At 43.6% G+C, this 27,479-nt stretch overlaps 2 protein-coding genes across 2 annotated transcripts in view; one reads left to right on the top strand and one right to left on the bottom strand.

Annotated features, from left to right (window-relative positions):
* Positions 1–330: 330 nt before the first annotated feature.
* On the bottom strand, positions 331–5,287 carry LOC129407740 (NLR family CARD domain-containing protein 3-like). Its single transcript, XM_055149750.1, has 10 exons — positions 5,214–5,287; positions 4,649–4,762; positions 3,699–3,762; positions 3,425–3,620; positions 2,165–3,348; positions 1,560–2,104; positions 1,324–1,491; positions 1,094–1,258; positions 969–1,015; positions 331–887 (listed from the first exon to the last, which is right to left on the bottom strand). Exons 1-10 carry the CDS (start codon positions 5,285–5,287, stop codon positions 331–333), a joined length of 3,114 nt encoding a protein of 1,037 aa, XP_055005725.1.
* A 6,124-nt stretch (positions 5,288–11,411) lies between these two features.
* The window catches only part of LOC110173442 (unconventional myosin-VI-like), a 48,720-nt gene continuing 32,652 nt past the window's right edge, over positions 11,412–27,479 (top strand). Inside the window, exon 1 of the mRNA XM_055149749.1 lies at positions 11,412–11,558. Within this exon, the coding sequence (XP_055005724.1) occupies positions 11,412–11,558 (147 nt within the window). The remainder of the gene's footprint in view (positions 11,559–27,479) is intronic.

The following is a 27,479-nucleotide window of genomic DNA, read 5'->3' as shown; positions in this document are numbered from 1 at the left end:
CTCTTCCAGGTGTTGATGAAGAGGTGGTTCTGCTGACACTGGTCCACAAAGTCCTGTGTTAGTCCGGTGTTAGTCCTGTGTTAGTCCTGTGTTAGTCCTGTGTTAGTCCTGTGTTAGTCCTGTGTTAGTGCTCTGTACTTTGTGCCGTCATCCGTGATGAGACTGACGATGGCAGAGTCGTCACAGAACTTCTGCAGGACACAGCTGTCCTTGCTTTGTCTGAAGTTTGCAGTGTAAAGTGAGAAGAGGAAGGATGTAAAGACGTTCTCCTGGGAGCTCCCAAACTGCAGGGCAGACACACAGTTCTGGATCTCATGAATGAAACCCATTTCAGTGTTCAGATCTGTCCTCTAGAGGGTGCTGTGCATTCAGAGTCACTTTAGAACCAGGAAACAGTCCAAACCCTGGAAACAGAGGCTCAGTGAAGGAGCAGCAGAACGTGCGGATGTGAAACAGTTTTCCACCACACAGGACCTGATAGAAAGACAGAACTCCAGCCTCAGTGTCCAGGAACACGCCCACTCTGTTTGAGGAGATGCGAGAGGAGAGTTTTTGTTTTTGCCCTTTACGATAGAAAGAACTCTTTCTTTTATGGACCTCCAGACTCCATGACTGATTACTGAGCTCAAACCCACTCTCCTCTCCGCTCCGTTTGATCCCTCTGTAACTCACTGCTATGTCAACCCCCCAGGCCCCGCTCCAGTCCACCTCCCAGTAACAGCGCCCCGTCAGGCCGGAGGAGCCCAGGACCTGAGTCTGGTCTGTGAACCTGTCCTCATGATCTGGATACTCCTGGTCCTCGTCCACACAGGTCACAGTGCGATGGTCGTCAGACAGAAGGAGACATTTGTGAGCTGAGTTTGGGTCCAGAGAAACGTCACAGGCGTCTGAAACACAAAAACATCCGATGTGATGAAAGTTAAATTATTATAATTATAAATGTGTAAATCAAATAAAATCAAACTCACACTTCCTCAGACCTGGGACCATCCAGCGCTGTCCAGCAGGATCCAACCTGAAACACACAAGTCCAGTTTAGACCAGAGACCAGGACCTTCACCTGACAGACTGACGGGGGCGGGGGGGGTCTCACCTGACAGACAGCAGGGGGCGCTGGTTCCGTAGCGCGGTCAGGAGCTTTGCAGAGGGTCCTGGATGGTTGTAGCTCAGGTCTAACTTCCTGAGGTGGAAGACGCCGTAGCTCAGAGCTGAGGCCAGAGCAGCGCCGCCCCCGTCTGACACCAGACATCCAGACAGACTAAAGACACACAGTTACACTCATGTGGACACAAGGGGGCAGAGTGCATCATGGGAGCATCTCACCTGAGCGTCTCCAGTCTGCAGGGGGCGCTCTTCAGTCCAGAACACAGCCGCTCCACTCCTGAGTCCTGGAGGTCGTTGTTGGTGAGATCCAGATGTGTGAGACTGGAGGAGCTGAGGACTGAGGCCAGAGGAGCACAGCTGTGAGGAGACAGACCACAGCCACAAAGACTGAGGACAGAGAGGGACATTAGAGACTAGAACCTCCACACAAGAGTTTAAAAACAGTCTGGACTCACAGGACTTTGGTGGAGGCTTTGACCACCGGCAGCAGACCCAGGAGAGCGTTCTCTGAGGCCTGGTATTTCCTCAGGTCAAACTCCTCCAGGTCTGAGTCTGAGGACAGTAAGAGGAAGGACAGGGCCGACCACAGAGCAGGAGACATGTCTCTATCAGAGAGATGTCCTTCTCTCATCTTCTTCTGTATCTCCTCCAGCAGACTTTGGTCATTGAGCTCGTTCAGACAGTGGAGCAGGTTCAGGTTTCTCTCTGCAGACAGACCCTTTTCATTCAGCTTCTGTTTGATGTACTTTACTGTCTTCTGATTTGTCCTTGAGCCACTTCCTGTGTGAGTCAGCAGACCCTGCAGCAGCTTCTGATTGGTCGGCAGAGACAGCCCCAGGAGGAAGCGCAGGAACAGGTCCAGGTGTCCGTTTGGACTCTGTAAGGCCTCATCCACTGCAGAGCTGTGGAGACCTGATAGTTTAGATTTACTTTTGAATACTTCTGAGAAGACTGAAGGTGTTTTGACCGTCAGCAGATTGACCCCAAACTCAGTGAAGGTCTGATGGACGTGAAGAGCAGCCAGAAACTCCTGCACACTCAGATGGATGAAGCAGTAGACCTTGTCCTTGTACAGACCTGGCTCCTCTCTAAAGACCTGTGTGAACACTCCAGAGTACCGTGAGGCCGCTGCAGCGTCCAGCCCACACTCGCTCAGGTCACTCTCGTAGAAGATCAGGTTTCCTTTCTGCAGCTGCTCAAAGGCCACTTTTCCCAGAGACTTCACCATCTCCCTGGTCTCTGGAGTCCAGTGAAGGTCCTCCCCTGATCCCTGGTGATACTTGATGTTCTGGACTTTGGCCTGCACCACCAGGAAGTGGACGTACATCTGTGTGAGAGTCCGGGGCAGCTCTGGTTCTTTTGTTTGTTCCAGAAGCTTCTGTAGAACTGTGGAGAGGATCCAGCAGAAGATCGGCAGGTGGCTCATGATGTGGAGGCTGCGGATGCTCTTGATGTGGGAGATGACGGCTGTGGCCTGGACTCTGAGTTTCTTCCTGAAGTACTGCTCCTTCTGGGGGTCGGTGAACCCTCTGACCTCTGTCACCATGGAGATGAACTCAGCAGGGATCTGATTGGCCGCGGCGGGGCGCGTGGTTATCCAGAGGAGAGCGGAGGGAAGCAGCTTCCCCCTGATGAGGTTCACCAGCAGCACTTGCACTGAGGCGGACTCTGTGGGGTCGCTCAGGACCCGGGCTTGTTTGAAGTTCAGAGGAAGTCTGCACTCGTCCAGACCGTCAAAGATGAAGAGCACCTGGAGCTGTTGGAAGCTGCTGAGATCTTTGGATGGACTGAAGAAGTGGTGCAGCAGCTCCACCAGGCTGAACTGTGTGTCTCTGAGCACATTGAGCTCTCTGAAAGTGAAGGGGAACAGCAGCTGGAGGTCCTGGTGGGCCCGGCCTTCAGCCCAGTCCAGACTGAACTTCTGAGTCAGCACTGTTTTCCCCACGCCGGCCACGCCCTTCGTCAGCACCGTCCTGATTGGCTGTGGTGAATGTGGGCGGGGTTTAAAGAGCTCTTCACATGTGATGGTCTCTGGAGCGGCCGGTCTCCTGGACGCCGTCTCCATGAGTCTGACCTCATGTTCCTGGTTGACCTCTGAGGCTCCGCCCTCTGTGATGTAGAGCTCTGTGTAGATCTGGGTCAGGGGGGCGGAGTCTCCTGCTTTAGCCACGCCCTCAAACACTCGACTGAACCTCTGCTGCAGATCAGACTTCATTTCACGTTGACATTTGGAAGCACATTGTCCTGGAACAGAAATGAAAATAAGAAATCACACACTGACATAAAGAGTCATAACAGATCTCAAACTGAAGCCTCTCACTGTTGTGCAGATGGTCAGCGATCTCGTCCTGCTCCAAACTTTTCAGGAAGCTCAGTGCGATTTTCAGAAAGGCCTCTTTAATTCCTGCATCATCATCCTCCATGAGTGCCAAAGACTCTGGTCCCTCTGCCATTAGAACTTGCTGTAACTTTCTCAGCTCATTTCGCACAAAACTTACAATGCATTCCTCGAGTTTCTGTAACATAAGAGAATGAGAATCACTCAAGTGCAGCCAAGTTTTTTTTTTGTTGTTTTTTTTTTATCTTTCTCTCACCTTAAAAACAAATCCACTATCACAGTCACTGTGCTGAAGCTGTGGGCGTGTCTCTTCAAAACTGCTGAAAACATAGGTACAGTTTAATCTCTGAATTCTGTGAAATTAAAAAGTAAAAAAAAAAAAAGTCCTTTTTAAATGTTACCTCTCATCAGCAGCAGAGTTCTCTGACATTTGTAAAAACAGAATAGTCAATAAAGAATTGTATGGAGGAGGTGTTCCATCGAAGTGGCTTAACAAATCCAGGCTTATCCTGAGCTAAAACTTGCTCCATCTGCAGTTTAGGCCTCAAGACGTTGAAAGAAATAAACCTTATTCTGATCAAAGTGAGAAGTCCAGACCAACTGACCAACATCACTGAGCTTATGATGTTTTTAATAATGTGACTAAACAGGAGAGGAGCCAGAAAAGCTTAATTAATTTGTGGAATACCATCTATGATATGTTTTGCATTCAGGCTTTTTGAAACCCTTTGGGACTCCCCAGCCCTGGTGTATAAATTATGTTATAACTACTTATTAGCATTAAAGGTGGTTAGCTGTGTAGTGAAAACAGTTTGAGCTGAACAGATTAGAATGAGTACAGTGGTGCATGTGGTGGTGTGGTGGTTTAAGATGTGCCACATGTGTGGTTGGTTCACTTTCAAATGTCTGTACCCTCCTCTCCCCATTTATTCACCTTATTCCAGAAGACCACTGCCACGGTCTTTGAGGTTGTATTATTTTGCATGAGGTGGCAGATTTCACAGCAAATAAGTTCTATCTGGACTTCAAAGTCGTTCAAACCTTTAGAGAATCAGTGCTGTGTGACTTTCTGGTCACAAGAACATTGAACATTTTACTCAAATCTAACTTTTCACATCTTCACTGAAATGATGGGATTCCCGCAAAAGATACAGATACATAATTTAAATACCTAATTTAAATGATTAAATTGTGGTCTGTTCTCACCTCTGATTGGCTGAGAAGGGTTCTTTATTGAAGAAAAGGGCTTTCCTCATGGAGGAGTCGCTCTTGATCGACATTCCTCTGGGAACAGAGTCAGGTCTGGATTCTGCCACAAAGCTTAAAACAAAGTTAAGTGGTTAGTTTCATAGTGAAGACAGTTTAAGCTGAGAAGACTTGTTTGTTGAGTTTGTTGAGTCTGTGGTGTTTTTCAGTGGTGGAGTGATTTAGGGTTTGCTTCCAGGCCTTTACTGTCTGCTGCTGAATGTTTCTATCCTGTCTCACCCCATCTCATATTATAACAGGTTGAGGTTAATTGAGACTTATTGTCCCCATGAGAAAATTTGTCCTTTGCCTTGGGACCATCTCAGTGATCTTGTTGCTACCTTTGAACTGTCCAGTCAATAAAGCATTCAGGCCAGAAAAGCTAATTGAACAAAACAGTTTCAGGTGTCTTCATTTTAAAAGTGAATTAATCCATTTTTAAAGAGGCTGAACCTTAGATTTTTGCATTTACAAATGCACATTGGAGATATGTAATTTAATTTGGTAAAATGTGGTCTGGTCTCACCTCTGATTGGCTGAGAAGGGTTCTTTATTGAAGAAAAGGGCTTTCCTCATGGAGGAGTCGCTCTTGATCGACATTCCTCTTGGAACAGGGTCAGGTCTGGAGTTTGTGTCAGAGCTTAAAACAAAGTTAATGTTTCAAAAAATAATCATTTTGAGTGTAAAACATGAAGACTATTTCCTACAGAAAAGCAATTTCTGTAAATCTTAAACCCTTTTTAACCAGATACTTGCTTCATAATCAGACCACTGCCCACATATAATTCCATACTAGATTTTACCAAATGAAGTTGGTTTAAAGCACATAGCATTACGTGTGAAGGATCCCTCAGTCGTCCAGGTAGAATCCATTTCGAGGAGAAAATTCTGTTTGACGACTGGACAAAAGTTAGTTTGGTTGAATCTGTTTCACAGTTCATCCAAGCTGCTTCTTCAGTTCTGGTCAGACGCTGGTGGACACTTCCTTCTATCTGCAGGGAGGAGCTGACTAACTGAAACTCACACACCTACTTGTTTACAGTTTCTGTTTGTTAGTTCGGCCTATAGACCTGTACAGGGTGTGGGGGTCTAATTATCAGAACAATTCATGTCCATAATTGTGCTCCCTCACCTCTGGACCTGACCTGACTACACCTGTTGTTCTCTTGTTAGTTTTGATTTAGGTTTGAGGATGGAGTTGTAAATAGGAGATAGTTGGTGTCTGAGGTCTCCATGTCTGTTTAGAGAAGGATTCTCTTTCTTAACAAAAATGTCTTCTTTCACTCCCCTCTCAAACCAATTCTTTTCTCTGGCTAAAATCTGTACCTCGCTCTCCTCAAACGAGTGGCCCGTGGCTTTTAAGTGGAGATGTACATTAGACTGTGGTCCTGTGTTGTTCTCTCGTCTGTGTTGGTTCATCCTCTTGTGAAGTGTCTGTTTAGTTTCTCCAGTGCAGCGTTCACTGCAGTCCTCACTGCACTGAATGAAGTAGACCACATTGCTTTGTTTGTGACTCGGTGTTTTGTCCTTTGGGTTGGACCAGTTTCTGTTAAAGTGTTTGTAGGTTTGAAATAGACCAGGATCTCATGTTGTCTGAAAATCCTCTGTAGTTTTTCAGAAACATCAGCCATGTACGGAATAGTTACCCCCTTTCTCCTGGGTTCAGATTCTCTGTTGTCCTGTTTTTTAGTTCTCTTGGTTTTGTTGAAGGCCCATTTTGGATCTCCGCAAACAGAGAGGACTTTCTGCACATGTTGTTCTTCTTTCTCCTTTCCCCCTGTGCTTGTAGGAAACACTTGAGCCCTGTGTTGTAGTGGCTGAATAACTCCAAGTTTGTGCTGCAGTGGGTGGTGAGAATCAAAAAGCAGGTACTGGTCCATGTGTGTGGGCTTCCTGAAGACCTCTCTGTTTCCTCTTGAGACTCTCTGCGTTACACGTCTGTGTCCTTGGCTCCGCCCCCTCCAGCAGAGACAGTACGTAGCTCCTCCCACACTGCCCCCTACAGTCTGTGACAAACTGTGCTCTCCCATCCTCTTTCTGGACACTCAAACTTTGTTATATCACATAGAAATGTCTCACAGACGTTTTCTGAGTAAAATTTATGAGACAGAGCCTGAGTAAAAGATCACGTATATCGTGAGTCGCGGTGGGAGCGCATATACGAGTCCATTTGATTAAAGCCAATGTGAAGCCAAAATTGATTCTAAAAAATTTAAAAGTGAATTTCTTTATCATTTCTGAGTCTATCAACATAAAACAAAAAGTGAGTGAAAGATCAAACTCTCCTCTGTTAGAATAGTTCAGATGTAAGTCCCCATGGAGCTGTTTTCTGCTGCATCGGAGGAGGACGCCAAGAGAACTGATTTTCTTTGGGACCAAAATAAATAATAACACAGAGGCCTGGAGTGACATGAGTATCGACGAGTGTATCGAATCGTGACACCAGTATCAAACCATTCAATATTATATAGAATTTCATTGCATCCCATATCTATCTATCTATCTATATAGATAGATAGATAGATAGATAGATAGATAGACATAGATATAGATATATAGGTAAACATGGATATATCAGGATATGGGAGAAATGGTCACTTTGATACCAACAGTCCAGGCTAACGGCCAAACAACTAGTAACTCAGTGTTCCAACATCCACAAACGGCAACTGCATCACAACTAGAGATTGACGAGGTACAACACAAATGCTGCAGTTACAGAGGCAAAGTGAAGTACCATCTGAAAGTCTCCTAGAAGATGTGAATGCACCACTGAGAGCGAATCCCACCACAACCATCACTGAAACCAATGAGCTGATCTACACTTCAGCAGCAGTGATGCTAGAGGATCACATGGATAAGTACATGAGCACAGCACAGAAGGACATGAGCACCAGAAGGGAGCCAAACTGTCCAAACAGGCAACTGTGACTGCAAAACCCATCAGACCAACCGTTTTACCCTCCGGAGACAATAGCAGGAGGGGAAGGGTAACAGTAGGGGGGAGGTTTGTGTTGTTATAAATCATTTCCCTGCTGTTATGTGAACATAGCAGCAGGTGATACGTCAGGATCCACTCATATACAGATAAGTGTCCAGTTTTTATAGAGACCAATAATCATCCTGTATTTAACTATGATTGTAATTAGGTCTGAGCGCCATGGGTGGCGTAGGGCCTATTGTTATTGTTCGCACGGAAACAGAGCGTGAAGCGCTCTCCCCCTTCCAAACACACAGACTGGCACTCATGTCAGTGACTGGAGCCCGCTGACATGGCACGCTGGCATCGCCCGTGAGCCGCGACAGCGGCCTAATTGTTATTGTTCGCCCCAAGCGCTCTTCCCTTATCAAACACTCAATGCCAGTCAATAGTGACTGTTATGGTTAGGTATGACTTTCGACCTTCCTCATGTCACTGTGGAGAAGGTTAAGGGGAATGATGAGCCTTGGTCTCCTAGTGACTTCCCACTGACTTCATTTCATTTCAGAAGTCACAAAAATGGTGTGTGTTTGGTTACTGCATTGATGCTGGTGCATCTGTTAAGACAGTAGATGATAATTGGCCCTACGCCCTGTTGGGGCTCCAGTCTGAATATTTGTGGTGTTTGCAGGAAACATCAGAAAAATACTCACCTTAGACACAGAGACGGATGTCCACTTTTGTATTGGATCGACACTTTCACAGAGCTCTTCATCCTCCTGAAAAACATTTTATTTTTATTGACAGGAAAAACATTTTATTTTTATTGACAGGAAAAACATTTTATTTTTATTGACAGGAAAAACATTTTATTTTTATTGACAGGAAAAACATTTTATTTTTATTGACAGGAAAAACATTTTATTTTTATTGACAGGTTTAAACTTGTTTTAAATCCAAATGAAGTTTTGTGTTTGTTAAATATAACACTTGTCAACATCAGAGAAATCATAAGCTCAGAATCAGATCCATCCAAGTACTAACCAGGCCCAGTCCTGCTGAGCCTCTGAGATCTGATGGGATCAGACTTTGACAAGTCAGTATGTCCACAGAGTCTCAGCTTGTCCAAGCTGTTCACCTGAGACATGACACGCCACAGCCAAATCACGCCTCTGATTTACCTTTGAGTATCAGAACTGACATTACTCAAAATCTGTTCTCTTAAATGTTCAATTGATTCATGCCAAATCTATTGCCAATTTTTTGGGGCGTTGGTTCAGGCCATCTTAATTAACATCTTAAGCTCCTTTAATATGAGAATCTTGTATCTCAGAGGACAGAGCGATGCACTGCACTGTTTGGTGTTTTTGGTGATCTGGTCCAGTCTGGTTTGGATCGAGTCCTCACCTGGTTCCAGTCTGGTCCTTCTGTTTGAAGAATTCAGGAGTTTAAAGACTGAGAGCTGGGCCCAGGTTTTGACTGGTCTGTATCTCTGCCATGGACACGCTCCCTCTCGCCGATTAATTAGTGGCCGCTCCAGGTATTTCTGCTCTCGGAAGCTTCGGCCCAGAAAGAATTCTCCCATAGAGCACAATGCATTTTTTATGAAATCAATCTGCCCGTGTTCAGCTGACAGGACATCCAGCTTTCATAAAGGCTGGATTTTGTAGAGATTCTTTTGTATTTTTACAATATTCGCTTTTTAAACTGTTTAAATCTTCAAAGCTCGTAAAAGTTCGCTTTGTAAGACTTAGCCTCGCCCCACTCTGAGCCCGCACTCGCTCTGATTTAGCAGCACTCGCTCTGATTTAGCAGCACTCGCTCTGATTTAGCAGCTCTCGCTCAGATTTTTCAGAGCTGCATGTTTCTGACGTCACGTTTTGCGGCGTAAGGCAAATATTCAACAAGGAATGAGGAAGTAAAAATCTTTATTGGCGCGATGCCCCAATGAGCAAAGGCCACTGAAAACAACACATCTTGTATTCACCTACAGATATTATTTATTTTTTATTATAGTTCTATGGTCCCTGCAGAGAGAGGTCAGAGAGTGGTCACAAAGAGGTCAGAGGTTACACATTAAGAAAACATTTTTGGAACCATCCAACCAAGGAACCATCTTAAAGAGACTGACCTGAGAGACACAGAAGGTTCATCTGTGTCCAGAGGAGCGTCCTCCATCCTCCTGAAAAAGACAAGACAAACATATCAGATGCCCTCCCTGTGTGTTGGCATCAGGTCTGTCCACATTCCTCTCTGTGGCGTGCGATAGATTGCACTTTCTATTTTTATTGACAGGTTGAAACTTGTTTTAGAATCAACTGAAGTTTTATTTTCAAACATCAGAGAAATCATAATTCAACCTGTGAAAAAACAACGTCCACATCAGATTTATTCACTCCAAAGATTCATTTCTTTGACTTGTTTTGTTGTGTTTCCGTTTAAAGTCAAATATGAAAAACTTAACTTAAATTGAGAAACAGGAAGGACAAAATATTGAATTCAGTCTTTTTTTTTTTACAGGAAATCAAATAATCTCAATAAATCAAAAGTAAATCTCAAAAAAAAAAAAAGTAAGACTCAAAGTAAATTACCTTAAACTGGTCTAAATATTTCAAATCCAGGTGAAGGTTCAGAATTTTTTTTCACAGATTTTTCTTTTTTCAGTTTGATAAAAGTTTTGTTAAAAACTGTGCACCGCCAGTCTCACCTGTCCCACGTTTTCACCTGAGATATTTTCCTGCGTTCGATTATTCTTCTGAATCGATTTTCCGAGGAAGTTGCCCCTTTTCCTGGGACGGTGCAACTCAAAACTCGGTGGCGGAAAAAGTCAAACAAACAAAGATTCCGAGTCAGAATTCAAGACCCTCCGTCCACTGTGACGTGTAAATGTGAAGTGTTTTCATTGTGTTTGGAAACTTTGGTGTTTAAATGACAATTTCAGACACTCGTATCACTGCAGTATTTTACTGCATCTGTATCACTGCCTGTAGGAGTTAAACGATACCCGAGTCTCATGATACGATATCGTCACAGTATGAACCTCATGGTACGATATTTATTGCGATATCGTGGGAAAGCTTACAATTAGGGATGTAACAATATCCAAATCTCTCTGTACGATATTTTCACGATGTACATCTCACAATACGATATTTATTGTGATATTTTGTGGAGGCAAACAGCTAAACCTGTCAGGATGCTTCATTTTCCTTTTAAAACACCTTGACAAGATTTAATCCAAAGAACTAAGAGTTAAAAGTGTTAGAACTGTTATTTCTTCTTGTCGTCTGCACTGAAATTTATTTTATTTATTTATTTATTGAATAGGGACAGTGCATATTAATGAACATCTACAACATTGCAGTGTAAATATGCCAGATTATAGCAAGAATGCTAATGGAGCATTAGTATTGGTACGAATGGAGCAAAGGATCATGGTCTATGTAGTTCCGTCTCTCTTTTTTCAGCTATTTCTGCACCGTAACTCTCAATTTAAGTAAACAGACTTGTAATTCGATATATTGTGATGGTTCACGATATTATTATGAGAACTTTGACGATACGATATCACGATATTTCTGTTATTGTTACATCCTACTGCCTGTGGGTTTGGGAGTCGTGTTGCGGTGAGACCAACACTGAACAAATACTTGATTTAATGAGCCTTAAGATCCCAAAGGATCCCAAAGTGCAAATTTAAAAATTAAATGAATTAAAGTGTCATTGTTTTCATAAAATGAGGGAATAATCAGAATCAGAATCCACGTAGTCCCACATACGAAACAGAATAATACACTTACGAACATGACATCAAATGTGAGGTCCAAGAGTCGGAATGTAATCAAACGCAGCCAAACCACGCCCTCTACTGGCAAACCACGCCCTCTACTGGCAAACCACGCCCTCTACTGGCAAACCACGCCCTCTACTGGACAAACCACGCCCTCCACAGTCAAATATTAGAATCTCATTAATTTCTTTGAATTTTGTGTAGACCTGGTTTGGAACTGATTTAAACCTGATTTAAACCTGGTTTAGACCAGGTTTAGACCTGGTTTAGACCTGGTTTAGACCTGGTCTAGGCCTGGTTTAGACCTGGTTTAGACCTGGTTTAGACCTGGTTTAGACCTGGTCTAGACCTGGTCTAGGCCTGATTTAGACCTGGTTTAGACCTGGTTTAGACCTGGTCTAGGCCTGGTCTAGGCCTGGTTTAGACCTGGTTTAGACCTGGTTTAGACCTGGTCTAGGCCTGGTTTAGACCTGGTTTAGACCTGGTCTAGGCCTGGTTTAGACCTGGTTTTAGACCTGGTTTAGACCTGGTCTAGGCCTGGTTTAGACCTGGTTTAGACCTGGTTTAGACCTGGTTTAGACCTGGAGGCCTGGTTTAGACCTGGTCTAGGCCTGGTGGTTAGACCTGGTTTAGACCTGGTTTAGACCTGGTTTCTGGTTTACCTGGTTTAGACCTGGTCTAGGCCTGGTTTAGACCTGGTTTAGACCTGGTCTAGGCCTGGTTTAGGCCTGGTTTAGACCTGGTTTAGACCTGGTTTAGACCTGGTTTAGACCTGGTTTAGACCTGTCACTATAAATTGTAAGAAAGAATCATCCAAATATCTCTAATACTGCAGAAATGGTGAGAAATTTACACATGAAAAAGACAAAAAGTAAATTAAAATTCCCCAACAGGTCACAAGAATATTAAACTCTGCTCACTTCACTCTTACCATTCTCCCCGTGTGTCAGATGCCCTCCCCTCCGCTGACCTTGTGTGTCAGCTGTGTCTTTGTTTTCATTCCTTTCTGTGGCATGTTCTAAAATCCACATTACATTTTATCGATCGGCTCAAACTTGTTTTAGTTTCAGCTGGTTTGTTTTTGTTAAATGATCTGTTTGTTGACGTGAGAGAAATCAGAATTTCACCTGTGAAATAATGTTCATTAATACTTAATAACGCTCAGAATCAAATTTATTTACTCCTTAAGTTTATTTTCTCTGATTTCTTTCGTTGTGTTTCTGTTTAAAGTCAAATATGACTAAACCAGGACTGAACCAGGACTAAACCAGGACTCTAAACCTAAACCAAGAAATATTTAATCCAAAATATTGAGTCAAAGTTGTTGTTTTTTTGTTTGTTTGTTTGTTTGTTTTTTACATCAAATTTACATCAAATAATCCAAAGTAATTTAAATAAATAAACTATTTACACATGTAAATAAACCTAAACTAAAGTAAATATACCTAAACTGGTTCAAATGTTTCAAATCCAGGTGAAGTTTCAGAATTCTTTATCACTTTTACAATACATTTTTTATATTTATATTTATATTTTTTATTTTTTAAGTTCAGATAAAAACTCAGACTCACCGTGCGCTGATAGAGCCTCACCTGTTTCAACTATTCAGCTATTGTGACAATTCTACAGCCAAACCACGCCTCCTACGACTAAGCCACGCCCCTTACAGCCAAACCACGCCTCCTACAGCCAAACCACGCCCCCTACAGCCAAGCCACGCCCCTACAGCCAAACCACGCCCCCTACAGTCAAACCACGCCCTGACAAAAACAACAGAACATGACACCTTCTCTTATCATACATTAAGATAAAATCAGATTCTACAGACCTGGTTTAGACCTGGTTTAGACCTGGTTCAGTCCTGGTTTAGTCCTGGTTTAGTTCTGGTTTAGTCCTGGTTTAGACCTGGTTTAGACCTGGTTCAGTCCTGGTTTAGTCCTGGTTTAGTCCTGGTTTAGTTCTGGTTTAGTCCTGGTTTAGTCCTTGTTTGGTTTAACTGTGCATACAAAAATAATTTTACTGCACTCTAAACCCAGATTAAACCAGAACTAAACCAGGTCTAAACCAGGTCTAAACTAGGGCTAATCCTCTAAATCAGGTGTAAAAAAAAACAGGACTAAACAAAGGATTAAACCAGGACTAAACCAAGATTAGACCAGGGCTAAAGCAGGACTAAACCAGGTCTAAACCAGGACTAAACTAGAACTGAACTAGGACTAAACCAGGATAAAACTAGGATTAAACCCGAGGCTAAATCTCTAAACCAGAATTTAACCAGTACTGAAGCAGGACTACACCAGGACTGAATCAACACTGAGCCAGAACTAAACCTAAACCAGGACTAAACACCAGGGCTAAACCAGGACTAAAGTGAGGCAGTAAGGCGGGCCTGTGTCGGGGAGGGCATCTGTGTGAAAAGTGTGTAAGTGTTTTGCTGCGAGAGGCGGAGTTGGTCTCCTGACCTCGGCTCTGTCCTCGGAACCGTGTCCTGATCCGGTTTAACGCCTGTCAGACAAAACTCAGGACAAATCATCTGCCCCTTCACAACGATTACACAGGCCCGCGGCGGCAGAGTGGTTAGCCTCACCGAGACTCAGCCCCAGCTCTACGTTAACTCTGTGTATTCTCACATCTAAACTCTAAACTCTGTGTATTCTCACGTTTAAACTCTAAACTCTGTGTATTCTCACATCTAAACTCTAAACTCTGTGTATTCTCACGTTTAAACTCTAAACTCTGTGTATTCTCATGTTTAAACTCTGTGTATTCTCACGTTTAAACTCTAAAACTCTGTGTATTCTCACATCTAAACTCTAAACTCTGTGTATTCTCACATCTAAACTCTAAACTCTGTATATTGTCACGTTTAAACTCTAAACTCTGTGTTTTCTCACGTTTAAACTCTGTGTATTCTCACGTTTAAACTCTAAACTCTGTGTATTCTCACATCTAAACTCTAAACTCTGTGTATTCTCACGTTTAAACTCTAAACTCTGTGTATTCTCATGTTTAAACTCTAAACTCTGTGTATTCTCACGTTTAAACTCTAAACTCTGTGTATTCTCACTGTGTATTCTCAGTTTAAACTCTAAAACTCTGTGTATTCTCACGTTTAAAACTCTGTGTATTCTCACGTTTAAACTCTAAACTCTGTGTATTCTACAACGTTTAAACTCTAAACTCTGTGTTAAACTCATTCTCAACGTTTAAACTCTAAACTCTGTGTATTTCTCACGTTTAAACTCTGTGTATTCTCACGTTTAAACTCTAAACTCTGTGTATTCTCATGTTTAAACTCTGTTTTTAAACTTAAACTCTAAACTCTGTATTCTGTTTTAACTCTCTCTGTGTATGTTTTTTACGTTTAAACTCTAAACTCTGTGTTCTCTGTTTAAACTCATGTTAAACTCTAAACTCTGTGTTTTCTCACGTTTAAACTCTAAACTGAATTTTCTTTTGTTTTGGACTGAGGGATTTTACAACATAAACTCATAAAATACAAAAAATATTTTGACCTTGTCACAAAAAGTGTCTTAGGTCAAAGGTTTTTATCATCGCTCCTCCTCCTCCTCCTCCTCCTCCTCCTCTTCCTCCTCCTCCTCTCCTCCCTCCTTCCTCCTCCTCCTCCTCTCTCTCCTCTCCTCCTCCTCCTCCTCCCTCCTTCCTCCCTCCTCCTCCTCCCTCCTCCTCTCTCCTCCTCCTCCTCCTCCTCCTCCTCCTCTTCCTCCTCCTCCTCTCTCCTCCTCCTCCTCTCCTCTCCTCTTCCTCCTCTCCTCCTCCTTCCTCCTCTTCCTCTCCTCCTCCTCCTCTCTCCTCCTCTCTCCTCCTCTCCTCCTCTTCCTCTTCTCCTCTCTCCTCCTCCTCTCTCTCCTCCTCTCCTCCTCCTCTCTCCTCCTCTCTCCTCCTCTTCCTCCTCCTCCCTCTCCTCCTCCTCCTCCTCCTCCTCCTCCTCCTCCTCCTCTCCTCTCCTCCCTTCCTCCTCCTCCTCTCCTCCTCTTCCTCCTCTTCTCCTCTCCTCCTCTCCCTCCTCTCCTCTCTCCTCCTCCTCCTTCCTCCTCTCCTCTCTTCCTTCCTCTTCCTCCTCTCCTCCTCCTCTTCCTCTCTCCTTCCTCCTCCTCTTCCTCTCCTCCCTCCTCTTCCTCCTCTTCCTCCTCTCCTCCTCCTCCTCCTCCTCCTCCTTTCCTCTCTCTCCTCCTCCTCCTTCCTCCCTCTCTCCTCCTCTTCCTTCCTCTTCCTCCTCCTCCCTTCCTCCTCCTCCTCCTCCTTCTCCTCCCTCCTCCTCCCTTCCCTCCTCCTCCTCCTCCCTCCTCCTCTCTCCTCCTCCTCCTCCTCCTCTTCTCCTTTCCTCCTCTCCTCTCCTCTCCTCCTCCTCCTCCTCCTCCTCCTCCTCCTCCTCTTCCTCCTCCTCCTCCTCCTCCTCCTCCTCCTCCTCCTCCTCTTCCTCCTCCTCCTCTCTCCTCCTCTCCTCTCCTCCTCTCCTCCTCCTCCTCCTCCTCTCCTCCCTCCTCCTCTTCCTCCTCCTCCTCCTCCTCCTCTCTCCTCCTCCTCTCCTCCTCTCTCCTCTCTCCTCTCTCCTCCTCCTCCTCCTCCTCCTCCTCTTTCCTCTTCCTCCCTCTTCCTCCTCTTCCTCCTCCTCCTCTCCTCCTCTCCTCCTCTCTCCTCCTCTTCCTCCTCTTCCTCTTCTTCCTCCTCCTCCTCCTCCTCTTCCTCCTCTTCCTCCTCTCTCCTCCTCCTCCTCTTCCTTCCTCTCTTCCTCTTCCTCCTCTTCCTCTTCGTCGTCTCGTGTCGGACGATGTCGCGGATATTTTTAGTCGATATATTTTTTCGAGGGAGTCACTTCTGAGCGGAGAGAAAAACACCGAGAGAAAAGACGAGTGTTTGAAAGACGAGTGTTTGAACGAGACGCTCAAAGGGGCGGCCCGCGGTCCCACGGGGGGTCATTACACCGACCGGAGCGGACCCACGACGAGAGAGAGAGAGAGACAGAGAGAGAGACAGAGAGAGAGAGAGAGAGAATAGAAGAGAGAGAGAGAGAGAGATAAAAGAGAGGGAGAGAGAGAGAAAAGAGAGAGAGAGAGATAAGAGAGAGAGAGATAAAAGAGAGAGAGAGAGAGAGAGAGAGAGAGAGAGAGATAAAAGAGAGAGAGATAAAAGAGAGAGAGAGAGAGAGATAAAGAGAGGGAGAGAGAGAGAGAAGGAAAGAGATAAAGGGAAGCAAGAGATAAAGAGGAGGAAGGGAGAGGTGGAGGTAGAGAGGAGAGAGAGAGAGAGAGAGAGAGAAGAGGGAGAGAGATACAGAGCAAGGAGAAAGAGAAAGAGAGAGAAAGAGGAGGAGGGGAGACAGAGAGATAAAGGGGCGGGAGAGAAATGAAAAAGAGAGGGAGAAAGAGGGGAGCAAGGGAGGTAAAAAGAAGGGAGAGAGAGAAGAGAAAGAGAGAGAGAGAGAGAGAAGCGAGGGATGAGGGATGGAGGGATGGAGTGTGTGTTTGCAGTGACCTTCACACTTGGGCGAGCGTCTGTGAAAAGGTTTATAATAAAAAAAATAAAAAATAAAAATAAAAAAACGATCTCTTTGCGGCTCGGGCTCCTCCTCGAACCTCTGCCCTCGTGTCCTCGGGCAAGACACTTTTTACGCTTACGGTAAAATCCAGAACCGCTCGAACCGACGTGAGTTTGGTTCAGGTGAGTCGCCCAGAGTCCGGAGGGGGGCGTGATTGACAGGTGCAACAGCCAATCAGGGACCAGCTCAGCAAAAACATCTGATGACGAGAAAAAAAAAGAAACGAAACGAACAGAAAAGGAAAAAAAAAACAAAAAACATGTTAAAAGAGAAACAAGCGAAACACATGAGGAGCTGGAGGAAGCGTCTGGGGTGACTTTTAAAATGTAATCCCCTACAGATTACAGATTACACGCCCCAAAATGTAGTTTGTAACAGAATCCATTGAATTACTTAAAGTGAGTAATGTAATCTGATTACTTTGGATTACTTGATATTGTCGTACTTTTTAAAACGACATGAATGTAGGTTTAGTCCTGGTTTAGTCCTGGTTTAGTCCTGGTTTAGTCCTGGTTTAGTCCTGGTTTAGTCCTGGTTTAGTTCTGGTTTAGTCCTGGTTTAGTTCTGGTTTAGTTCTGGTTTAGTCTGGTTTAGTCCTGGTTAGTTTAGTCTGGTTTAGTCCTGGTTTAGTTCTGTATAGTCCTGGTTTAGTCCTGGTTTTAGTCCTGGTTTAGTCCTGGTTTTAGTCTTGGTTTTAGCCCTAGTTTAGTTCTGGTTTTAGTCCTGGTTTAGTCCTGGTTTAGTTCTGGTTTAGTCCTGGTTTTAGTCTTGGTTTTAGCCCTAGTTTAGTTCTGGTTTTAATCCTGGTTTAGACCTGGTTTAGTTTTGGTTTTAGTCCTGGTTTAGTCCTAGTTTAGTCCTGGTTTAGTCCTGGTTTAGTTCTTATTTAGTCCTAGTTTAGTTCTGGTTTTAGTCCTGGTTTAGTTCTGTTTTTAGTCCTGGTTTAGTCCTGGTTTAGTTTAGTTCTGGTTTAGTCCTGGTTTAGTCCTGGTTTATTCTGGTTTTCCTGTTGGTTTAGTCCTGGTTTAGTCCTGGTTTTCTGGTTTATCCTAGTTTAGTTCTGGTTTAGTCCTGGTTTAGTTCTGGTTTAGTCCTGGTTTAGTCCTAGTTTAGTCCTGGTTTAGTTTAGTTCTGGTTTAGTCCTGGTTTTAGGTTTAGTCCTAGTGTTTAGTCCTGGTTTAGTCCTGGTTTAGTCCTGGTTTAGTCCCTGGTTTAAGTCCTGGTTTAGTCCTGGTTTAGTCTGGTTTAGTCCTGGTTTAGTCCTAGTTTAGTCCTGGTTTAGTTCCTGGTTTAGTCCTGGTTTAGTTAGTCCTGGTTTAGTCCTGTTTAGGTTTAAGTCCTGGTTTTAGTCCTGGTTTAGTCCTGGTTTAGTTCTGGTTTAGTCCTGGTTTAGTCCTAGTTTAGTCCTGGTTTAGTTCTGGTTTAGTCCTGGTTTAGTCCTGGTTTAGTCCAGGTTTAGTTCTGGTTTAGTCCTGGTTTAGTCCTGGTTTAGTCCTGGTTTAGTCCTGGTTTAGTCCTGGTTTAGTCCTGGTTTAGTCCAGGTTTAGTTTGGTTTTGTGGTTTAGTCCTGGTTTAGTCCTAGTTTAGTCCTGGTTTAAGTCCTGGTTTAGTTCCTTGAAAACAGTTTAGTCCTCTGTTTAATCCATTTATTTCAACAAAGTAACTGTAATCCAATTCCCACTCACTGAAACAGTAACTGTAACTGAATACAGTTACTCATCATTTGTACTCTGATTACTCTGGTACTTGTAATCTGTTACTCCCTGTGGGAGTCTGAAGTCCTCGTAATAATTCAGATTTAGAGTTTCTCCGACACTTGAAAACGTCCCTGAAGTTTAAACTATAAAACAGAACCAAATAAATGAGGAATATTTGAATCATTTCTCATTTTTATTCTGCAAACACAAAATGAAACTTAAATAAAAATGATGTGGAAAGTGCAGCTCCTCTGTGGTTTTGTTGGCATCACGAAAGATTCATTCATTAAACAACAGAGAACGACACAAAAACACGACAGAGACACAAGTCGAGTCAGCGGCTGCAGAACCTTCCAGAAACATTTGTCCTGCTCTGGTTTGTACTTGTCACAAATCTGCAACATATCCAAATTTCTATTTATTTATTCATTTTCTATTTATTTATTATTTATTTATCTGTCTGTCTGTCTATCATCTATCTATTTATTTTTATTATTATTATTAATTAATTAATTAACTTTATTTATTGATATATTTATGTATTATTATTATTATTATTACTATACATTTATTTATTGTATTTATTTATCTATGTACATAATTTATTATTATTATTTTTATTGTTTTTTATCTATCATCTATCTATTTATTTTTATTATTTATGTATTTATTTATTTTATGTATGTATCTTTTTATGTATTATTATTATTATTATTATTATTATTATCTATAATTTATTTATTTATTTATCTATGTATATAATTGTTATTATTATTTATTTATGAATTATTATTATTTTATGTATTTATTTATCTATCTATATATTTATTTATTTATTTTTATGTATGTATCTATTTATGTATTATTATTATTTATTTATTTTATTTTGCTATCATCAATTTAATAATCATCTTTATTGATCGTCTATTTAAAGGCAAAAACATTTTATACATTTCATTATGAATCCAGATGTTAAAGGGTTTAAATCTTTAAACACACTCAGACTCTTAAACCAGGACTAAACCAGACTGAACCAGGACTAAACCAGGACTAAACCAGGACTAAACCAGGACTAAACCAGGAACAGGACTGAACCAGGACTAACCAGGACTAAACCAGGACAGGACTAAACCAGGACTAAACCAGGACTAAACCAGGACTGAACCAGGACTAAACCAGGAAACCAGGACTAAACCAGGACTGAACCAGGACTGAACCAGGACTAAACCAGGACTAAACCAGGACTAAACCAGGACTGAACCAGGACTACCAGGATAAACCAGGACTAAACCAGGACTAAACCAGGACTAAACCAGGACTAAACCAGGACTAAACCAGGACTAAACCAAGTCTAAACCAGGACTAAAACCAGGACTGAACCAGGACTAAACCAGGACTAAACCAGGACTAAACCAGGACTAAACCAGGACTAAACCAGGACTAAACCAGGACTAAACCAGGACTGAACCAGGACTAAACCAGGACTAAACCGGGTCTGAACCAGGACTAAACCAGGACTAAAGTGGGTCTGGAGGGTCCTGAGACGCTCTCGTCTGTCGTCATGGAAACACAAATATGTTTAGACTCGTTTGAGCTTCAGACGCAGAAATAAAAACCAGAGTCCGACCTTCAAAAGCCCTTGAGCAAGACACTTCACTCACACCTCATCTGCTCACAACAGACGAGAGGAAGAGAAGAGGAGAGAAGGAAAGGAGAGGAGGAAAGGAGACAGCAGAGGAAGAGAGAGATAGGAAGGACAGAGAAGAGGAGAGGAAGAGAGGAGGTGTAGAGGAGGAGCAGAGAGAGGATGAGACAAAAAGGAAGAGGAGAGAGGAGAGGAGGAGAGGAGGAGGAGAGAGGAGGAGAGGAGAGGAGGAGGAGGAGGAGAGAGAGGAGGAGAGGAGGAGGAGGGAGAGGAGGAGAGGAGGACGAGGAGGAGGGGAGAGGAGGAGAGGAGGGGAGCGAAGAGGAGGAGAGAGAGGAGGAGGAGGAGAGGAGAGAGGAGGAGAGGAGAGGAGGAGAGGAGGGAGGGAGGAGGAGAGGAGGAGGAGGAGGAGAGAGGAGGAGGAGAGGAGGGAGGAGAGGAGGAGGAGGAGAGGGAGGAGGAGAGGAGGAGAGAGAGGAGAAGGAGGAGGAGAGGAGAGAGAGGAGGAGAGGAGAGGAGCGGAGGAGGAGGAGGAGAGGAGAGAGGAGGAGGAGAGAGGAGAGAGGAGGAGGAGAGAGGAGGGGAGAGGAGGAGGGAGAGAGGAAGGAGGAGGAGAGGGGAGGAGGAAGAGGAGAGGGAGAGGGAGGAGAGGAGGAGGACGGGAGAAGGAGGGAGAGGAGAGGAGGAGGAGAGGAGAGGAGGAGGAGGAGGAGGAGGAGAGAGGAGAGGAGGAGAGGAGGAGGAGGAGAGGAGGAGAGGAGAGGAGGAGAGGAGGAGGAGGAGGAGGAGGAGAGGAGAGGAGAGGAGGAGGAGAGGAGGAGAGGAGGCAGGGAGAGAGGAAAGGAGAGAGAGGAGGAGAGAGGAGGAGAGAGGAGGAGGAAGAGAAGAGGAGGAGAGGAGGAGGAAGGGAGGGAGAGGAGGAGAGGAGGAAGGAAGGAGAGCGGAGGAGGAGAGGAGGAGGAGGGGACGAGAGGAGAAGAGGAGGAGAGGAGCGAGAGGAGAGAAGGAGGAGGAGGAGGAAAGGAGGAGAGAAGAGGGAGGAGAGGAGCGGAGGAGAGGAGAGAGAGAGGAGGGGAGGAGGAGAGGAGGAGGAGGGAGGGAGGAGGAGGAGAGGAGCGAAAGAGGAGAGGAGAGGAGGAGAGGAGAGGAGGAAGGAGGAGGGAGGAGGAGAGAGGAGGAGAGGAGGAGAGGAGGAGGAGGAGAGGAGAGGAGGAGGAGAGGAGGAGGAGGAGGGTGGAGGAGAGGAGGAGAGGAGGAGGAGGAGAGGAGGAGGAGGAGGGGAGCAGAGAGAGGAGAGGGGAGAAAGAAGGGGAGAGGAGGAGACAGGAGAGAGAGGAGGAGAGGAGAGGAGGAGGAGGAGAGGAGGAGAGGAGGAGGAGGAGGGAGGGAGAGAGAGAGGAGAGAGGAAGAGGAGGAGGAGAGAGGAGGAGGAGAGGAAGGAGAGGAGAGGAGAGAGGAGGAGGAGGAGCAGGGAGGAGAGGAGAGAGGAGGAGAGGAGAGGAGGAGAGGAGGGAGAGAGGAGGAGGAAGAAGGAGGAGTGGAGGAGGAGGAGAGGAGGAGAGAAGGAGAGGAGGACAGGAGAGGAGAAGAAGAGAGGAGGAGAGGAGGAGAGGAGAGGAGGAGGAGGAGAGGAGGAAAGAGACAGGCAGAGGAGAGAGGAGAGGAGGGAAGGAGGAAAGGAGAGAGGAGAGGAGAGGAGAGGAGGAGAGGAAAGGAGAGGAGGAGGAGGAGAGGAGGAGAGGAGGAGGAGGAGGAGGAGGGAGGAGAGGGAGGAGAGAGGAGGAGAGGAGGAGGAGAGAGGAGAGAGGAGGAGGAGGAGGAGAGAGAGGAGGAGAGGAGAGGAGGAGAGGAGAGAGGAGGAGAAGAGGGAGGAGGAGAGGGAGGATGAGGAGAGAGGAGGAGAGGAGAGAGAGGAGAGGAGAGGAGAGAGAGAGGAGGAGGAGAGGAGGAGGAGAGAGAGAGGAGGAGAGGAGGAGAGGAGAGGAGAGGAGGAGGAGAGAGGAGAGAGGAGAGAGGAGGAGAGGAGGAGAGGAGGAGAGGGAGGAGGAGGAGGAGGAGAGGAGGAGAGGGAGGAGGAGAGGAGGAGAGGAGAGGAGGAGAGGAGGAGAGGAGGAGAGTGTGGTTCATGTATTTCAGATTTTCATGTGAATCTTAATTTGCACAAAACGATTAAACATCTGGAAAGAAAAGAGAGAAAAAGAGAGACTAAACCAGAACTAAACCAGGACTAAACCAGGACTAAACCAGGACTAAACCAGGACTAAACCAGGATAAACCAGGACTAAACCAGAATAACCAGGACTAAACCAGGACTAAACCAGGTCCAAACCAGGACTAAACCAGAATTAAACCAGGTCTAAACCAGGACTAAACCAGGTCCAAACCAGGACTAAACCAGAATTAAACCAGGACTAAACCAGGACTAAACCAGGATTAAACCAGATCTAAACCAGGTAAACCCTAAACCAGGGTAAAACTAACTAAACCAGGACTAAACCAGGTCCAAACCAGGACTAAACCAGGACTAAACCAGGACTAAACCAGGACTAAACCAGGACTAAACCAGGACCGGGTCTAAACCAGGACTAAACCAGGACTTAAACCAGGTCTAAACCACTAAACCAGGACTAAACCAGGTCTAAACCAGGACTAAACCAGGTCTAAACCAGGACTAAACCAGGTCTAAACCAGGACTAAACCAGGATTAAACCAGGACTAAACCAGGTCTAAACCAGGATTAAACCAGGTCTAAACCAGGTCTAAACCAGGATTAAACCAGGTCTAAACCAGGTCTAGACCAGGACTAAACCAGGTCTAAACCAGGTCTAAACCAGGTCTAAACCAGGTCTAGACCAGGTCTAGACCAGGTCTAGACCAGGTCTAAACCAGGTCTAAACCAGGTCTAACCAGGTCTAAACCAGGTCTAGACCAGGTCTAAACCAGGTCTAAACCAGGTCTAAACCAGGTCTAGACCAGGTCCGGTCTGGGGACAGTCTGTGGTCTCGTGTATTTGGAGATTATCAGATTTGTATAATCGTGTAAATCCAGGACGAGGTCTGGAGTCCGATTCCCAGGACAGTTTGAAGTATCCGGGCCAGTACTACAGGATTACTGCAGTAGTAGTACTAAAGAGTATTAGAGTATTAGAGTATTTGTACTGCGATGATCTGATTAGCTCTTCACTCGGGGTCAGGAGTGGAAGGAGTCAAAAGTCAAACCTAAAGGAAAAGAGACGTTCTGGAACTTTCTTTGTTCTAGCGACAACAACACCAGGAGAGTGAAAGTGTCAGAGTGAAACACTCCAGAGTTGATTTTATCACAGAAGAAGTGTTTTTATTTGAATGATTTGACAGTGAAATGTGCAGGTTGGAGTTTGATTTGTCAGAGTTGATTTGGTTGAAGTTTATTTAAGTGTTAAATCTGACTCCCACCAGTAGAAGTAGTAGTATTAGTGCAGTAGTAGTAGTAGTAGTAGTAGTAGTAGTAGTAGTAGTAGTAGTAGTAGTAGTAGTAGTAGTAGTAGTAGTAGTAGTAGTAGTAGTAGTAGTAGTAGTAGTAGTAGTAGTAGTAGTAGTAGTAGTAGTAGTAGTAGTAGTAGTAGTAGTAGTAGTAGTAGTAGTAGTAGTAGTAGTAGTAGTAGTAGTAGTAGTAGTAGTAGTAGTAGTAGTAGTAGTAGTAGTAGTAGTAGTAGTAGTAGTAGTAGTAGTAGTAGTAGTAGTAGTAGTAGTAGTAGTAGTAGTGTAGTAGTAGTAGTAGTAAGTAGTAGTAGTAGTAGTGGTGGTGGTGGTAGTAGTAGTAGTAGTAGTAGTAGTAGTAGTAGTAGTAGTAGTAGTAGTAGTTAGTAGTAGTAGTAGTAGTAGTAGTAGTAGTAGTAGTAGTAGTAGTAGTAGTAGTAGTAGTAGTAGTAGTAGTAGTAGTAGTAGTAGTGGTAGTAGGTAGGTAGTAGTAGTAGTAGTAGTAGTAGTAGTGGTGGTAGTAGTAGTAGTAGTATAGTAGTAGTAGTAGTAGTGGTAGTAGGTAGTAGTAGTTAGTAGTAGTAGTAGTAGTAAGTAGTAGTTAGTTAGTATTAGTATTTATCAAACTGTCCTCCTTTAAAATTCTCCAACAAACTACAAAATGGATGGAATCTTATTTATCCAATAGACAGTGTTCTGTTGGTAAATGGGGGAAGTCCTCTTTCCAAGTTGCCCTCTAGGGGTTCCCAAGGGTCAATTTTGGCCCCCTCTTATTTTCTCTATACATTAATGACTTCCGGACATTGTAAGATGTGGTATACATTTTATGCAGACGATGCAGTGCTTTTCAAGTGGGAAAAATTTTAAAGAAGTAGATTCTCACATCAGCATTAACACATGTTGAGAAATGGCTCACCAGGTCCTGTCTCCTGTAAACACACAAAAAATGTGTGTATGTTTTTTTTTTCGAAAAATAAAAATAAATAATGGTAACTAGGTCAATGTGTATTTCAAAAGTCAAGAATTGAAATTAGTGAAGGAGTTCAAATATCTGGGAGTAATGTTGGACTCTGCACTTACATTCAAAACCATGTTAAATGGTGTCTAGAATAATCAAATACAATATATGCAATTTTAATCAAAAACGCAGGTCATTAACTAATGAAGCTGCAAGATGTTTTTACATGTATGATTTTCTCACATTATTATTGTATAACCATTGTCTTTGTCAGGTGTAACAACTCTTAAGTCAATAGAATCCCTCTACAAAAAAGCTTTGAAAATATTAGACAAGAACCCTTTACTTACCATATTGCAATGTGCTCTCAAATACAATCTATTGAGTTTTCAGAATTTTATAAAATTTAGAATGCGCGTTTGATGTTTAAGATTTTGCACGGTTTAGCTCCACCCCCACTCGTGATTATATCAGTATAGTCAAGTGTTTCATTCGCTCCTCCAGGCCACAGACAGAGGTGACTGTGAGGTGCCTGATAGAAAAAACCTCTTTCAGTCAAAATGTGTTTTCATATAAGGGCAGTGTTGTGTGGAACCAGTTTACCACCACAGTTAGAGACTCCCCCAGCTTTACGACTTTTAAAGGCCATTTAAAGACATGGCTCAGGTCGACACAGGTGTGTGATCATTTACGATAGTTTACAATGTGCAATGGGCAAAGTGCATATGCTATTAATTAAGTATTTTAATATTTTAATTACGGCAATATGTAATATACTAAGAATTTACCTTCGAGGGCACGTGCAATACATTGTAGAAAAGCACTTTATAGTAATTTTAGCAATGGGCTTGTGCATATCTATACACTGGCATCTTAACAAACAAGGCAGCGTGCAATTTGATCAAATAATCCAACATCCTTTCTCTGTGTCTGTGCTCTTGTGAGCTGACCAGCTCTTTGTGTCTGTCTATTGTATTATTATTGTCTGTCGAGGTGTATGTTTTTACTGTATTTTGTTTTATGATTACATCAACCTGCCCAGGGACAGCAGATGGAAATTAGCCTTTGCTATAATCTGATAACATATTTACATATCATGTATATGTTCATTAAGTGTTTTGTCCCTATTTTTAAATAAATAAATTAAAAAAATAAATAAATAAGTAGTAGTATAGTAGTAGGTAGTAAGTAGTAGTAGTAGTAGTAGTTAGTAGTAGTAGTAGTGTAGTAGTAGTAGTAGTGGTGTAGTGTTTGCAGTATTTTCCTGTAGTATTTGTACATTCCTGCAGTAGTGTATGCAGTATTTGCAGTATTTTCCCTTACAGTTGTTTATTGTGTTATTGTAATATTTACAGTATATGTAGTTATTTTTGTAGTATTTTAGTATTTGACATTTGTATCTTTGCTTTAGTTTATAGTATTTGTAGTATTTAGTATGTAGTATTTGTAGTACTTCCCTTGTAGTAGTAGTATTAGTAGTATTTGTAGTATTGTAGTACTTTACTAGTGGTAGTATTTGTGTAGTTTTAGGTAGTATTTGTAGTAAGTTCTTCCTGTGGGTATTTTATTTGTAGTATTGTAAGTATTGTAGTATTTGTAGTATTCCGTGGTAGTATTTGCAGTAGTATTTGTAGTATTGTGTAGTATTTGTAGTAGTAGTATGTAGGTGTCTTGTGGTAGTAGTAGTATTGTAGTATTTTGTAGTACTTCCTGTGTAGTAAGTATTTGTAGTATTTGTGTATTTGTGTTTTGTAGTACTTCCGTGGTAGTATTGTAGTATATTTGTAGTATTTGTATTTGTAGTATTGTAGTATTTGTAGTACTTCCTGTGCTGTATCTGTGTTTTCTTCTTTTCTCGTGAGGAAGATAAATTATTTGTAGAAACAAAAAAACAAACGAGTTTCTGTGAATTTCATCAGAAAAAACTCAGACTCTCCCCTCCCCCCAGTGAGGAGGTTGTGGGTTCGACTCCTGTGGTTCATCTGTGTGGGAGGTTGCGGTTTCGACTCCCTGTGTGTGTCAGTCTGTTTGTCAGTGAGGAGGTTGGTTCAGTCTGTTTGTCAGTGAGGAGGTTGCGGGTTCGACTCCCTGTGGTTCAGTCTGTTTGTCAGTGAGGAGGTTGCGGGTTCGACTCCCTGTGGTTCAGTCTGTTTGTCAGTGAGGAGGTTGCGGGTTCGACTCCCTGTGGTTCAGTCTGTTTGTCAGTGAGGAGGTTGGGGTTCGACTCCCTGTGGTTCAGTCTGTTTGTCAGTGAGGAGGTTGCGGGTTCGACTCCCTGTGGTTCAGTCTGTTTGTCAGTGAGGAGGTTGTGGGTTCGACTCCTCAGGTGTTTCTAAAGGAGGAAATATTTTCTTTTAAAACAGAAAGAACTACAAACTCTCTCTCTCTGTTACTCTATTTATCTATTTATCTGTTACTCTCTCTCTCTCTCCCTCTCTCTCTCCTCTCTCTCTCCTCTCCTCTTTTTTCTCTCCTCTCTCTCTCTCTCTCTCTCTCTCTCTCTCTTTCTCTCTCTCTATCTCTCTCTCTCTCTTCACACAGCTCTGATCTGGTGCTCTCTCGCCCCCTCACATAACGGATTTACGAGACGTGCAAAGAGAGAGAGAGAGAAGAGAGAGAGAGAAAGAAAGAAGGAGAGGAGAGAGAGAGAAAGAGAGAGACAAGAGAGAGAGAGAAGAGAGAGAAAGACAGAGAGAAGAGAGAGAAAGAGAAAGAAAGAAGGAGAGGAGAGAGAGAAAGACAGAGAGAAGAGAGAGAGAGAGAGAGA

Source organism: Boleophthalmus pectinirostris, unplaced genomic scaffold, assembly GCF_026225935.1.
Source record: "Boleophthalmus pectinirostris isolate CB_2022bp ecotype Guang Dong unplaced genomic scaffold, ASM2622593v1 HiC_scaffold_13, whole genome shotgun sequence".
NCBI classification, from domain to species: domain Eukaryota; kingdom Metazoa; phylum Chordata; class Actinopteri; order Gobiiformes; family Gobiidae; genus Boleophthalmus; species Boleophthalmus pectinirostris.
This window is presented reverse-complemented; position numbering and strand designations above follow the sequence as displayed.

Bases quoted from the DNA above. Each gene is read 5' to 3' on its own strand.
- LOC129407740 (XM_055149750.1), bottom strand. From the start codon at position 5,287: ATGTCGATCAAGAGCGACTCCTCCATGAGGAAAGCCCTTTTCTTCAAT. The intron at 4,763-5,213 runs GTGAGACCAGAC...CTTTGTTTTAAG, and splicing joins CCCTTCTCAGCCAATCAGAG to CTTTGTGGCAGAATCCAGAC. The intron at 1,016-1,093 runs GTGAGACCCCCC...TGTGTGTTTCAG, and splicing joins CGCCCCCTGCTGTCTGTCAG to GTTGGATCCTGCTGGACAGC.